The sequence below is a fragment of the Falco rusticolus genome, chromosome 3 (assembly GCF_015220075.1).
Source record: "Falco rusticolus isolate bFalRus1 chromosome 3, bFalRus1.pri, whole genome shotgun sequence".
NCBI classification, from domain to species: Eukaryota; Metazoa; Chordata; class Aves; order Falconiformes; family Falconidae; genus Falco; species Falco rusticolus.
Genome location: NC_051189.1, coordinates 107,811,668 through 107,827,215, shown reverse-complemented (window position 1 = coordinate 107,827,215; position 15,548 = coordinate 107,811,668). Strand labels below are relative to the sequence as shown.

Below are 15,548 nucleotides of genomic sequence, written 5' to 3'. Positions count from 1 at the left end.
TTGCACTACTGAACACATCTGGTGTATGAAACACATAATAAACTTTAAACTTCTGTAGGCATCTGAGTTGCCAACTAGGTGACATCAGCGCTTCTCAGTGTGACCAGGATACTAGTAATTTTTCTTGAACACAGTGAAAAAGCTTAATGATGTTGGAAAATCTCATCTTGATTTTTTTTTTTTTTTCTTCAGGAGCATTTTGACTTCTGCTAAGATCTGAAAAACTTAAGCCATACATCATGCATACTTGCTCAGGGTGTTCTTAGGAGAAATTTACAAAAATACAATAAAAATAAGCATCTGTGCAGCAAATGTATTTGTAAATCTAAATTCCTTTGCTTGAGACCTAGATACTTCCAATGAAAAAATCTGAATGACACTTGACATTTGGAGTTTTACCCTTGGCCCTTTCTTCTGTAAAATCCAACTTTGGGTTTACGCTGGCTTCACCTCTGAAAGTTTGCTCACTCATTCCATTTCTGTTACTTCCTAATTTCGGCTTTTGGCTGTTGCAAATCTAAGGTTTGGAAAGCCATCATAGTGTTTGATGTTTTCTTACCTGGCAACATCTTTTTCAGTTTATAAGATCCAGATACTGCAAAGGATTTTGGTTCGGTTGCCCTACACTCTAGCCAACAATTTGAATAGAGTTATTTGAATTGAGCTGTTACAAGCACAGCAGGATAAAGGTTTGCGTAAAAGCATGTGCCTGCCAACCCCTCATCTAGCCTGGGGTTTTCAATACCTTCAGACCTCAGGTCACTTGGCATCTTGGTTTGTGGTTTGGGCTGTTACAAGACAAACTCCATTTTGCAAAATGTGTTTCCACAGTGCTGCAGTGTTAAATCTGCATGCCAAATTTAAGCCTCTCACCAATTAACTGGACTTTTGACCCACTTAACGTACTTGGTCCCACCTGATGCTCCTTTCCTTTTGCTCTGCATGTTTGATTTCAGCTACCTGAATGTGCCTGCCATGCAGGATGCAGCACAGTTCCTGCTGGGAACCCACGACTTCAGCACCTTTCGCTCACTTAACTCTGAAACACCTTTTCAGTCTCCAGTCAGAACCATCCTCCAAGTAGACATCCAGCCCTCTTCTGGTTTCCTGTCCCACCACTATGAACACAGGTGAGAGCCTCGATACTTCGCTGCAGAGCTGCTCTGGTCAACTGGTGCTTGCTTTGTCAGAAAAGCTGCTTTCCAGCACTGCTTTGGGAACTGGCCTCCTGTTTGCTGTGCATTGCTTTCACAGTCCTGTGATGGTGTCAGCAGGGTTCTGCCTCGTGACAGCTTGGAAAGGACGTTTCTTGCCCTCTCCTCCCCGATGTCCTGAGGGACAAAGATGAGCAGGAATGAGGGCAGGGAAACTGGTCCAGTTATTTGTACATTAAAACACAGACTGTTATAAACTGGCGTATGGAATCTGGTACGGAGTAATTCCTACGAGGTGCTTCCAGCGTTTATGCTCATTTTTGTTGCTAACAACCGGCTCCGCCATGGGAGGTGGTATTTCCCCCTCTCTGCCCCCGCCCCAGTGGTGTCCTGGCTTTGCCTAAAGGCTACAAACAGAAGGAAAAAAACCCACCCAACACCTAGGTCACTGCTGTAGCTATGCAGATCATTCAGTTCACACCAGTAACTCCTACTATCTTCCCAGGGAATGCTGATGAAGGGAAGTCCAATATTTCTCAGTCATTACATAAACAAAAGATTGTTGAGTGTCAGGTTCTTTCAGGACCAGGTCTTGCAAGTATTGAAATTAAGTGGCGGGATGTCTTCTCTCTCTAGCAGAAACTGAAGTTTTTTTCCCAGAAAGATAATGGGTATTTATGATCTGAACATGGATTTTGCTTTCATGCTTGCTTCTTTCACGGATAAGTGGCTGATGCGTTTCAGCTTGAAAGCAAACCTTGCTGTTGCCTGTCTCCAAACCATATTTTCCTGTTTTCTGATTAGGAGAAACCCCTTTTCTTTGTAGTTTTCCCCAACAACCTTCCATTAGATTTGAATACCTACCGAGTTGTCTGTAACAACAAGTGCCATGCTCCAAGCTTTGGCAGAGCCTCGCTGCAGTTTGCAAATAGCCTACTGTTTCTTTGTCCATGTCATAGAACAGTGTATGTTGCTAGCAGTAGTGTAAGATAAAAACTGAAAGCGAGCTGCAAAAACAGAGAGATCTGTATGCTCTGAGTAACCCTGGTCTTTCAGTTCCTCCCATCTTCTCTGATTCCTGCTGTTCCTGCTCAGCGTTGGTGCTTGTCAGTAAACAGCTGCATTATAAAGAGCCACCCAGTTGACTATGGCACTTCCACTGCTGCTCTCTGCTGTATAAGCACAGGGATGTGGGCAGTTGGTGCCAGATACAAACACTTCCTACCTTCTATGCAGCTGAGAAACATCATCCCCATGGGAAAAGGAAGGCTGGAGCGGAAAATGGGTGCTTTCGTGTGGCTGCATTCTTGCTGTTTATTATTGGGTTGCCATTGCTGAAAGGAGAGCTTGTCCTCCCTCTGGCAAGTGTGGTTGTGCTTGGGGACGCAAGTAACAGTGAGATGCTTCATCCACAAGATTATCTTGTCCTTTATGATGAGTAGCATTGTAAGTGGCAGGGTCCAGAGTTAACCTGAAAATAACCATTAAAAGTCTTGTTAAGATCACCTGTGAGTGCATATATACCAGGTTACTTTCCAAATCCAGAACTGCTGTTGTCGGTTGTCTGATTTCCGAGATGTAATACGGATCGGCTCTTTTCTTACGTCTTCGATTTTAACGGTAAAAGGGAAATTGCCATTCTTCGCATAACTTGCTGCATAAACCCATCCCACATGAGGCCAAAAACAGCTCATACGAGAGAGAGAGAGCAAACCTAAACTGGATCAAAAGCATCAAGGAAGTTGCTGATGGAATATTTTTGCTTTTGGTGACACATGCAGCCAAACTTGTGTTTTATAGTGAGTCATTTTTATAAAGTGTTGATATTAATTGATTTAATGAATGCTTAGGCTGAAGGGGATGGCTTTGAGAAGCCTAGTTTCAGTGCGTTAAAATGGCATTTAACTCTCTTAGACTACTTTGTTAGTAACAACCACAACCGTGAATTTTCTGATCTAGAAGAAAAGTTGTGGGGTTTGGGTCTTTGCGACGGGCTAGGTGGTGTTGGGGTTTTTTCCCCCTTTGTTAAGGGGTTTTTAATTACAGTGTTGTAGTTACTTTTAATCTGTAAAACTCTCTGAATGTGAACAATTGCACTCATGGAGTTCAGTGTGTGTTTGTCCGTTCTGCAAATAAGACACCAAATATGCCTGAATTTGTGTATATGTGTGTATTTCTTCACTGCAGTAGCAGAAGTGAACTGTTCCTGCAATGAAAGGGCTGGGACAGCAGTAAAGCTTAGAAATAATAGAAAAAAGCTTGGGTTTTTTAGCCTAATCTAAGGAATTTTTTTCCTGTTGCAGAGGGAGGAATCCACAGAATGATAAACTGTGGTCTCTTAGTCAAATAATGCAGCTTTTCTTTCCTTCTTTCCTTCCTTTCTGAACTTAAACTGTTCTTCTCAATTGACCACTTGTCTGTTTAAAAGACTAACTGTTAAAATGATTCTTTCCATCAAACTCGGTTGCTCAGCAACAGTGGAAATGGAGTTAGTGTCCCATCCATACAGAATGCTTTTGAATGCTAAGGATGTGTTCAGAGACTTAGCCCCATCACTTATTCCTAGGGAGCGATTGCTCCGTCACCTGTTTTCGAGCAGAACATGTATTATTCATTGCAAGGTGCTGGCTTCTGCTGCCAAATGGAGAAAGACAGCTGGATTTTTTTGCTGGTAAGCAAAATTATCTGTGAGATTGACAAGAAAAACACAAATTCCCCTTAAAGAAAAACATCTTGTTCTCTTTTGAAGTCTAAGAGATATTTTTCCCCAAGTATCTCAGCTCATCTTTTGTGGCTTAATATATCTTGTCAAGACAACCAAGACAGGAGAATCCTGGCTAAAGAAGGTGCATGCAATTTGATGAGAGGTGGATTTGTCTCTGTTTGAAAAAATTGTCTCTTGTGCTTTGCTAAAGAGCTGAGCTGAATTATGACCTCGATATACTGGGCGTTTGTGCATGTGTGTAGCAATGCACATGCCTGCATGCCATGCACGTTGAGCTGGGGTAGAGCAGACCATATGTAAGTGGTAGAAACACTGTCATTTCCTGACATAAAGAGGAATCCGGAGGTAGGAGCTGCCTTTGCATATGCCCACATACACAACAAGGAGGGCTAAAAGCAGTAATTTATCTGTAAATCCTGCGACAAAACAGCTTGTGGCTGCTCTCTGCAATGACTATTTCAGTTTCTTTTCCTGCTAGCCCTGCCCTGATGCCCCATGTGGGCCTGTGAATCGTGGTGTCCCTGCTTCACCTTTCTTCTGTGGCTTGCAAGAGCTGCCTCCTCTCCCAGGGAATGGGCAGCCCCTTTCCTGATACTCAGGTGTTTCCAGCAAACCCAGCCTGTCCATCTGAACCCTCCAGGTGAATATGTTGCAGCTGTGCTTTTCTCACAGCTGATTCAAATCTCCATAGCCCTTTGATACCCAGCTACTGGGCTCGTTGCAAGGGAGGAGAGCAGAGGGTTTGCATGCAAATACTTAGTTTTCTGGCTTATGTCAGGTAAGTTTCATTTCTTTTTGCTGTAGGAATGCTATGGGGTATAAGGACCACTTAGAAACAAACTTGCTAACAGTTTATTTTTATTGTTATTTTATTGTTACTTTTATCAAAGCAGCTTCTAGGATTTCTTGGTAGCCTGAAAGTTTGAAGATGCAGGTATTGAAGTGATAACCTAATTTTTGTGCTGTTGATACTTGTGTACGTGTTCTTATATATCTAATATGCATATCAGATTTTTATAATTTGTAGGAAGGAAACGTGCATACAAGTTCTTCCCTGCAGGACTATTCCTGAGAACTGCTTTGCATTGGGTTTTAGTGTTGGAAGTGGTACTAGAACATCAACAAAAACACAGAAGTATTTAGAAAGCAACTTGGAAAGATTTAGCAGAGGATGCAAGTGTCGGTGAAGTGTTGGAATAGTTAGCTTCAGTAGAGTTCTTATGAGAAATATAGGTTACTACCATAAAACCTTCTGGAAAATTGTATCTGTATGAACAGACAGATTTGGTGAGGAGAGAGGATGTCTTCTTGCATAGTAGCATCCATGCAGCCATCCCCAAATATTCATCTGCTATTTCCTGCTCTGCTAGCTCTTAGCCTGGAGTGCTTTCTTGTCTGCCGTCACTGGTGTTCTTATGCTGCAGCTCAATTTCTCAGGCATGTCTGTGTCTTGAGTTGCTTCTCCTGACTTTTCCCGTAGCATGTGGATGTTGCAGTAGGCATTGCTGAGTGTTGGAATCCATTCTGCAAAACCTGTAAAGACGACATGACTCTCTTAAGACAGCTCCAAATGAAATGGTAGAGTTGCTTCGCTACTGGGGGTTGTTGCCTCCTTTCTCCAGGAGGCATCAGACTGCATTCCTCAAATCGGTAGTACCTTAGCAGACCTTAGCCCTTTCCCTTTTATTTGAATCGTTATATACCTAGGCGTAAGGTAGCAGGAAGATCAAGCCCCATTAAAACTAGGTACATACAAACCAGGCAGGAATTGCCTCACCCTAGAAAATGTCTGCATTGGAGTAGCAAATGAGCAGTCTGGTATTCAAAAGCTCATGGTGCTCTTTGGGGTTAATTGGGGGCTGTGCAGCTTCTTATCCTCTTATCCATTCTGCTCACCTTCACCTGTGATTTATACTTCTCTTGTGGGTAGAAGAGCCATTTGAAATAAGAATTTTAAATGCTTTTTCTGTTTTTTTCTTTAGGGGGCTGGAGTTTTGGGAGTTGACGTTCAGGAGCAGAGCATTTCTTTACCGACAGGTACTATTTGGTGTTTTATTCAGCACACAACCTTCCAAGAACCAAAGTGTTGCTGTAACTGTTAATCAGTTTAACAATGTTGTGCCATCTCTGTTGCACAGCTGGTGTTACAGCTGCGTGACACACACAGGGACTTAGCATCAGAGAGGTGAGGTTTTGTGTTCTTTGTTTGATCCAGTAGAACCAGAATCTCTTAAGTTTGTCTCTAAAATGAATGTCCGAAGTCACAGAATTGTGTGGGAGGACGGAAAGTTTTGTTTTCCGCAATCTTTGTCTTTGCAGGCTGAGTGGTAAAAACCAACAGACATATGTTCTTGCTCTGCTGAATGGCACTGGGCCCAGCAAAGACTGCCTGGAATTTTACTTTCTGGCTTCGGAGCATGAAGTAATTCTCAGTGTTGCACAAAGGAGAGATGGGAAGACCTGATTCAGCTATGCAGGCATGACTGCAGGATCTTTCCCTCTGCCATGCTGTCTAGTCTCCACTGGGTTTTCTTTGAAATAACTCCAGTGGGGTTTTCGCTGCTGTCCTCAGGGGAGACTGCTTTCTCCGCAACTTAATGGATCATCTCATTAGGAAAGAGTTGGCTGTTCTCAGTCTGCCCATCCTGGCCATGGTCACACTCTGGAGACAGAGAATAGGCAAGAGAGGGCTTGTTTTTTAGAGGAGAGAGGGGGTGTTTTGTGGGAACAGCAAGCAGCTATTTTTTATTCTGTTTTGACAAACCAAATTTGTTTTTATCCTGTGCCAAGTAATGCTCTGTAAGCTCTCTGACAGTGGGTGTCTGGATACGAGCAAGGGAAGAACAACAACATGCTCGAGAAGGGCTTGACATACAGCAGGGATTTGCTTCATCAGATACTCTTGTGACAAGGAGGAAATGCTGGTAACCCATTTAGTGCGTTAGGACGGAAATGGTACTTAGTGACATTTTGCAGAGAGGACAGTTACCCGTAATGCTCGCCTCAGCCTAATGCCTTCTTTGAACCTTGTTCACAGCAGCCGCCTTGCAGTGAGCTGGCAGGCTATAGGGTAGCAGGAGCAGGCTGCACTCGCTGAACTTGCACTCTTCTACCTGAGCATCAGCTTCCACCCTCCGTCGTAAAGAGCAGACTGAACTAGATGGATCTCTGCTGTCACCTCATATAGCTGCTACAAGTATTGCCGTTTGGATGGTTTTATTAGAGAAAAGGGTTACACAGCCCAAAAGGTGTACGTATGTATTTTTGCTGAATAGCATGCAGGAGGGAGACACCAAGCACATGGCTGTTTCAGACGCATACCATTAGTCCACTTTTACACTAGCAAACTCCCAAGTGTGGAGGCATCAAAGCTAAGTCACAGCATACAATGACCTCTAGTGAGGGATGGATAAAATAACATATGTCAAGTATCTGTGCTTCCTCTCTGCTGTCTGCTTAAAGGCAGGCTCTCGGCACTCCACAGTCAGAGCACATGGGGAGAGACAGTGCTTGCCTTTGGATTAAATATATCTTGGTTTGCTGGACCTTTTATGTTAATGGTGATAAACATGCTCAGGATGCTTAGTGGACTTTGGTTTATTCTTTTGTAAACATTAATGGGTCGGAAAGTTAGACCAATGCTTCATTATAGCACTGCGTTTATGTTTCTGAAGAGCTTGGTGCACTTTGAAAGGTCACTCATAGAATGAATGTTGATTTAGGCCAAATGACTGACTGCACCTGCACAAGTCGGGGGTGTTCTGGCAGCGGTACGAGAAGGTGAACGAGGCAGGACAGTGTCTGCCTGACCGGTTTCCTCCATGTGGGCTGGTAACTGCTGTTGCCTGTAAAATTTGAGACCGGAGGGCAGTTCTTCCAGTGTGGACGAAGAAAAGCAACTTGGAGATGGTGAAAGTGGGGTGACTTGGGATCAAGCGGTGTGAAGGGCTGAGTTTCAGTGTGGCTCCTCTGTCAGATAAGACTTGGGTCTGGCGAATGTGTGGCATGTTCCCTGAGGTAGCGTGATCTCTCCTGTGAAAATGAGTGCAGGTGAGCCCAAGCAAAGTGCTGGCAGGTTCTGGGAGGGGGTTCAGCTCTTGCCTAGCTGGACACCACTGGCCTGGTTAAGTTCACTGCACTGTGCTGTTTCTTTCCCCTCGAGAGACACGTTTCTCATGATGGGACTGTTTGGACAAGCCTGTTCACCCCAGTGGCACTGGGACAGAGCCTGGCTTTCCTTGAGTTTCATCTCTTGCTGAACAAAAGGCTGGAAGCCCTTCTCTATCTTCATCCTTTGTTTCCCCAGGGATCCTCTCTAGGATGCCTTGCTGAGAGTACTTTGGGCACAAGTTGAGGGGCTCGAGGGGCTCTTCCTTGTCAGTTATTCCTCAGCAGCCACTTCATGAGGTTGCCTTGACATGAAGAAGCAGCAGGAAGATTGGTGCTCAGTCCTCTGTTTTCAGAAGGACGCCTTCAGCTCATGAAAGGGGTGGAGAGGAATGAAGCCACCACACAGAGGTGTAATAGATAGCTAGCCATAGGGAGCTAGCATTTGGTGTGCAGGTGGCATTGGCAGATACATCTTGGCCCTCCTGGGACAGCATGTCTTCCAGGGATGTGGAAGCAAAGGATGTTCTTTAGCCAAGAGGATGCTGGAGTGTGAGGGGTGCTCACGCAGGAGGCGAGCTCTGCGGTGTGAAATATGCACTAACCCGCTAGGTCTGGAACTGTTGAGTGTGGAGGGAGGGAAGGGAAGTCGTGACATGCAGAGGTGTTTGAAATACCAGCTTGCTGCGCTGGGATGATGTTGCCTGGTGGGCTGTCCTACTTGAGTGGTTTTTTTCTCTCTCTTTTTAAGCTTTCTGAGAGAGAAGCAAGCTGCCACATAGTCCCCCACCTGAAAACAGTATTGCTTATGTATTAAGAACCTGTGAGCTCAGCTCTCCCAGAAAGCATATGAGCTTCCTGCCACAGACAGATGTGTGGGTGCTGCTGTTTCTGAAGCAGAAACCATCCTCTGCTCAGCTTTCTTGCCACATGTGATAAGACCAAGCCTTGCTTCAAGGCGATGCAGTGTAGCTGGAGATCATTCTGTTACAGGTCCTCATTCTTACCAATGTCTTTAGCTGCAGGGAGGGAAGACTTAAAGGACGCAAGATAATTTTGCTAGTTCTTCTCCCTTCCCTACCATCAGCTTTGGTCACTAGAAGATGCTGTGCCACTACACGTTGCAGACAAGCTTAGCTGCTGCATGCTGTCATGTCACCCCTGTCAGTCCAGAACCTGGGCAGCCCATGCAGTCCCTGCTAGAAGGGGAAAGAACACCTTTCCTCTGCAGACTGTGGGGTGACTGTGACTGCTGGGGTGTGCTTGGGGACTAAGGGAGTATGAACTTTCTGAAGAAATAAAGCGAGCACAGGAAATGCTCCCTGGAGGTGTGTGATACCAAGGGCATACAGGGGGCAGCCAGGACTGGCTTGAACCCAGATGGGTGAGTCTGGACCTGGGATACTTCAGTGGCACCTAAAACATGAGTCAAAACATTCTTTGTGTGGAGCAATGCTTGCTTCTTAACACCCAGCATGTTGGACTAGGAGCAAAGTGCACAGCACTGGGAACAACTGATAGTACTGGGAACAGCGGAAGAGCGCCAGAAATCCGGCTTTCTGGGAATTCTGGGTTTAATAATGATGTACCTATATTCAGGAGCAGGCTCATATGAAGAAATGGCAATTTTCTTTCCTGAGTGACAGACACTAAACTCTCTGATTAGGGTTTCCAGTTTGACTTGCCGTCAGTAGTAGCAGTGGGCTGTTTTAACAGCCCAGTGCTGCTGATAGCGCAAGTCCAGGACTAGCCAGAACTTCCTAATCTCCTTAAATTTTATAAAAGGCAGCTCCTAAGCTATGTTCTCTCTTTGTCCAGGTCCGAAGAATGGTTGGGGCTCTAGTTGCAGTTGGCCAGGGAAAGTTAACACCTCGTCATATAAAGGAGTTACTGGAGATAAAAGATTCACGGGCTTTTCCATCAAATGCCATGGCTCCACCATCTGGACTCTTTCTGAAATCAGTGGAATATAACGAAGCAGGTAAGAATACCATTCCTTTTGCATTCACTTTTTGTAGGAGTCGGATCTAATACTGAAGGGAGCAGTGACACCCACAGTCTCCCCTTTATGTGCCGCCTGACCTGTGGCTCACAGCTTCCTTCATTGACACCCACGTCACAGCGAGTGCCCCAGACTGTACAGGTGTTTACAGCAGTTGCTGTGGAAAAAATGTGTATTTTTTTTTTCCCCAGGTAGATTTCCCCCTCTTAGTTGCAGGGTAGTAAAAAAGAAGTTGACAATGACTTTGAGATCTCATGTGAATGATACTTTAAATTCTCATAGATTCTTCTTCTGCCCCTGACTGCGTATAAAGACCAAATCTTCTGTGGTATCTGGGCACCTACAGATCCATTGCTGTTCACTGACTTTCCCCCTTGGTATTTGAGTACAGACTGGAGGGCAGAAAGCAGATCATCCTTTTGCTTATGTGGTGGCTCTCTTTAACAGCATCTGAACTAAACTATTTAAATTTTTTAGATTAAAAAAAAAAATAAATGGGTAGGGGGCAAATTTGCAGAAGTAGCAAATGGTGACGTAGTGGAAGTTTGACATCCATGCTAGGGGTAGCAGGTATTTAAACTGCAAGGATTAACCTGCCTCTGATTAATCCAGTGCCCACAAAACATAGATAGAAAGGACTTTCCACCTTTCCACCACACTGCAGACCTTCTCCAGGCTGTGTTGTCTCATGCAGGTGGGCTTAGAGTACGCTGTCTCCCGCAGCAGCACTGCAGACACTGGGGCTTAAGGAAGACACAAGGGAAAGGGAAGCAACGAAGAGCTGTGCGAGGAGCTTGAACGTGGTCCTGGGCGCTCGGCCTGCCCTTGGGAAGGCAGCTGCTGCTTGCTGGTTGTGGTCCTCTCCGATGGTGCTTTTCCTCACGGTGCTGGCTGCGGAACTGTCTGTGCCAGTGCGGAGGGAGCCCAGGCAGGAAATGAAGACTACAGATTTTTAAGTGCTTTCAGGTGGTTTCAGTGCCAACTTTTTCCCTAAATCAATGTTTTCTTTTTTCCCCCCTCTCAGATTTGAACGCTACAGTTGCCCCAGGAGAATAGCAGCTCTGTGAGATACAGCCACATCCGAAAGGACTGTTGTGGATGTGTGATGGAGGTTTGCCAAGTGCTCTTTACACAATACACGATCTTGTCTCAATAAAAATCATTGACCGTGACTGTAGGCATCTTCCTATGATTTCTTCTTGCTCACTGAGACTGTCAATGGGAGAAGGAAGAACAACTCCATGCTGCTTTCAGATAACTTTTATTTTTTTGAAATTCTGGTGCCTGTCTCTCAAACAGGAGGAGGGAGGAGTGGGGCTTGGTGGTTTTGTTTGTGTGGATTTGGGTTTCTTCCCTTCTGTGGTGTGTGTGGGAGGAATACAGGTTTAAAACGGAGGAGAATGAAGCGTTTCCAGCCCTCTCCTCTGTAGCCCTGCCTTTATACGGCATGGTTGGGACAGCAGTTGCTGTTTGATGCAGCGACTTAACAGAAGCAGCCTTTGAAAGTACTCGCCACTTCCTCTCCTCATCAGCAGTTGCCCTTGCTGAACTGTAGTAGTTTTTACATTATTCTGTTCCCTGGTACAAAGTCACATGTGTTACACTTAAGATGTGGCGTGTTACAGAGCCAAGTTCTTTTGAGGTCACTTAAACCCTGTCTTAACAGTCGCAGCCTGGGCTGGTAGCAGAGGCACAGCTGCCTGAGTGAGAGCCTAGCGGGCCGTGAAGCGCGGTCGGCAGCGGAGGCTCTGTAGCCGGAGGGTGGCTGCCACGCTCTTGCTGGGCTTTGGTTTGCTCGTTGCCACCTTCTGCTGTTGGCAGTTGTTGGTGCAGTGGTACTGCAGAGCGTGCTGAAGCCTAGCAGTGATCTAAGGGCGTGTGAATCCTAGTGCAGAGCAGGGAGCAGAGAGAACTCTTTTTTTTTTTTTTTTTTTTTTTTTTAACCCCGCTCTAACCTCAGGTTTTGCCTGCTTGCCCAAGCAATAAAATACACATTGGGTAACTTGTGGGGTTTTTTTCTTATGAATGACACCAGAATCTCCGTTTTGGTTATAAAATGACTGAGTGCCAGGTTACAGGAAAAAGGACAGGGAAAAAAAAAAATACTTCTGAATTTCACAGAAGAAGCAATACCCGATTTAAATCCTGCAGTGAAAGCAACGTGCAGCTGAGAGGCCTGGCACCACCATAATTAAACTCCCCTCTGTCTATGAGAGGAGAAGAATCACCGAGAAAGCCAGAGCAGACAGCCCACTTGAGGACTGTGGAATTTCTGGTCTCTGTTTGCACGGTGGAGAGCAGCAAGGTAGGCAGAGGAGGGGGCAGCAGTTCTTTTTGACCTCTTTTAAGGCCTCCCTTGTCTTTGGCAGCGGGGGGTTGAAGTAGTGAGTGGTCCTGATACAGAATACGAGGATGGCCCATTTCTAGGTGTCCGCTCACGAGAACTGATGCATCTCCTCCCCGCTCTGTTCCAGGTAGCAGTTTTGCCAGCATGGGAAGGAAAGGCAAGGTACTTCTGGTTACTCTCTCCCTTCCCGTGGAGCATGCAGACTGCTCGGAGGGACCAATTCCCAAAGAAGACAGAACCTGGGAGGAGCCCTGGTGCTCTGCCGTGGAGAAGGAGAGTTGAAGCCGCTGTGCCGATGGCGTGGTGCCTGTTGGTGCTTCTCTAGTACAGCCTTGCCGGGTAAGTACCCGGGGGCAGGGATGCTGTAACACGCTGGCCTGATTTTTCAACACAAGCACCGGGACTTCCCTGCTCCAAACCTTGACGTGCCCGTGTGTTTTTACAGCAGTTTGTCTGGAAGGGAATGGCAGCGGATCTCGCTTTTCCTCCCTTTGAGGGGGAAGTGAGCGCAGCTACGGGCCCACTTCAGAGCACCTCGGACTGATGCCCTGGTACCTGGTTCCACAAAGGCAGGCCTGGCGCTGCAGGCGGCTTTGGGTGGGAGCGTTGTGCCTCCTCTTGCAGTGGAGGGAGGTAAAGCGTGCACTGGTGGTGTGTTGGCTGTGTGCTGTGCTCTCCCCCCAGGTCTGGGGGGGGCCACGTCGCTAGCGGGGCAAGTGCTGTGTCTTGGATCTGAGTGACAGCTTTTCATCTTCGCTTCCTGTGGTTTCTCTCTGTAGAGCAATGTGGGAGAGCTCTGCAGTGTGTCTTGCAGGGCAGTTTGCTCTGGTGAAGAGCTTAGTGGTGACCTCTGAATTGCGAGAACTCTTTGGAGAGGCCAGTGCACTCACCTGCAGCTTTTGCAAGAGGGACAATGCTCTGAGCTCTGGTAAGTTAACTTTCTAACTAAATTTATTACGGATATTTACAGGGCAGAAAACTGACCCAAATACTAATGCTGTTTGGGTGTTAAAACACGTTAACTGCTGCTGCAGACTGGGGTATCGTAGCTGCAGTGCAAGAATCGCTGCTATCGATGTTTCTGCAAATGTTTCCCAACTTCTGGTTACAGTAAAAACGTATTGTGCTTATGGGCTGGTCATCGAATCCAGTAACTGAGCGCCCCAGGTTCAGCTGGCCGGGCAGTAGTCTGGAAGCAGACTGACTGGCGAACTCTGCAGTTAGCGTAAAGAACTGTTGTGGGGTTTTGCTTTTGTTCTTTTTAAATCCCAGAGCAACTGTTAAAATTAACCTAAAGACATTTAATTAAAGAACGTGCTCTCTTAGCATCAGAAAATGTACCATCAGTAGAGAACTTCTGTGCACACTCCTACTCTGAATAATTTTTTTTTATGTCCATCATTAATACTTGTTAGTTATCAAAGGGTATTTTAGCATTCTGCTCCTTTTTATGTTGCTGCATTACTAGTTTCTTTTAAGCTGATTCAATTTGGACAGCCAGTACACGGGGAGATCTGTCTTTCTGATTGTTTGACAGTGATGCTTTCAAACTAAAACCCAGTAAAACCTCACACTTGACCAGAGTTCAAAGACTTAAGCTTGGCTTTATATGAAAACAGTTCTAATAATTTAATGAACTCAATATCCAGTGGAAACTTCAATGTATGCTTTTATGTGTTTTTGTAAATCAAATCGCTTTGTACAGAAACAGAAGTTCAGTAGTGTTTTTTGTTTGTCTAGAAGAAATAACAGCCTTCGTCCCCCCTCAAAAAAACAAAAAAACAAACAAACAAAAAAAACCCCCAGAAAACTACAAAAAAACACCAACCAACCAGCCAACTCCAGCCAACCAAGCCAAAAGCAAACAAAAAACCAACAAACAACTCTGGGAAGCAAAGCTGAATTTTGAATTTGATCAGACTCACGGTAGATAAATAAATGATATGTTGTTATAGGGTATGGAAGTGGCTGTATGGTTGGAAAATGTATGTTTAGTCGTAGACTCTGTCACTGCTATTACCTCTCACAGGGAATGAAAATATTTTCGGGCAGATTTAATGTACATGGTGGGGTCCTGCAGTGCGTATGCAACTGTTTGCAACTGGTAGAAGACTGACTTGTAAAAGATTTGTAAAATACTCCGTGACAGCGGTTTATTTACCCCTCCACCTCTCTTCCACTGTTTGTTACTTCCATAGTTAAGCTTAGATGGGCTGCATTTAGGCGCGGTGGGTGCCAGCGGGCACAAGGGTCTCTGTGGCCAGTTTCATGTGTTACTTCCCAGCAACGGAGCTGGTGGCATTGCCCACTGCCCACTCTGAGAATATAAGACATAATCATAGAACCATAGAATTGTTTAGGTTGGAAAAGACTTTTAAGATCACAGAGTCCAGCTGTTCACCTAGCAGATGCGGGCTCCTGTTTCGGGAGGGATGTAGGGGATTGAGACTACAGGTGCTGAAAGGGAACAATATTCCTGTGGTATCACGGTGCAAGCAGCTTCGTAAGGCCTCACAGCCGTACTGCCAGGGGTGTGCGCGGAGGCAGTTTTAGGCAGTCAGCAGCTCTCATGTCTAGCTTCTACAGAACCCTGGGACCGTGTGTGTGCTGTGTGGAAAAACTCCTTTTGTTTTGGAGCCGTTACCCGATAGTGTCTACAGCTGTCCTTACTGTGCTTGTCTTGTGAGAAGCGGAAGCTCATCAGTCTGCTTTGCCTGTCCTGCCCCTTCAATGATTTTACAGGCCTCTGCCTTATCTTCCCGCAGCTGCCACTCTATACTTTGAACCTAGAAGAGAGATGTTCAGTGGCTCTTGCTCTGGTAAAGCTCTGAGATAAAGGCTGTTTCAAGTCCTGTGCTGCTTGAAGTTATGCCTTAGCCACGCCTGGGTTTGTATTAATTTTCTTCTGTGTGTACAAACCCTTTGCTGGTCAGTGAAAGACCCGTGTAAGCAGATACGTGTGCTTGCCTACTTAAAGTGAAACCATTTTTTTCCCCATTTTTAGTCTTCCAGTTATCATCTTGGGTGCTTTCGACTTCATTAGATAAACAACTGTTGGGAGGAAGTGTGATTTCAGAGTTTCCTTTGGAAAGTACCCACTGAATTTTGTTGTGCTTTCAATGGCTTAACTTGAAGAACACTGCACATATTGTACTTGGGTTTAATTTCTCCACTGCCTTTAAGGGATTCTGTTTAGGTGTCTATGTTTAGGTG

The 15,548-nt window shown here is 45.5% G+C and overlaps 1 protein-coding gene across 3 annotated transcripts in view; it reads left to right on the top strand.

Annotated features, from left to right (window-relative positions):
- Positions 1–12,564, top strand: part of PUSL1 (pseudouridine synthase like 1) — a 29,922-nt gene extending 17,358 nt beyond the window's left edge. The window contains exons 5-9 of one of the 3 annotated variants that reach the window (XR_005102957.1): positions 957–1,130; positions 5,862–5,916; positions 9,805–9,967; positions 11,013–11,099; positions 12,463–12,564. Coding sequence is in view for 1 of the 3 variants with exons in the window: in XM_037378954.1 (XP_037234851.1) it covers positions 957–1,130; positions 5,862–5,916; positions 9,805–9,967; positions 11,013–11,044 (424 nt within the window). In the remaining 2 variants the exon portion in view is untranslated. Of the gene's footprint in view, positions 1–956; positions 1,131–5,861; positions 5,917–9,804; positions 9,968–11,012; positions 11,161–12,139; positions 12,212–12,462 lie in introns of those variants that run through there. The other 2 variants (XR_005102956.1, XM_037378954.1) reach the window with 2 other exon arrangements.
- Positions 12,565–15,548: the final 2,984 nt, after the last annotated feature.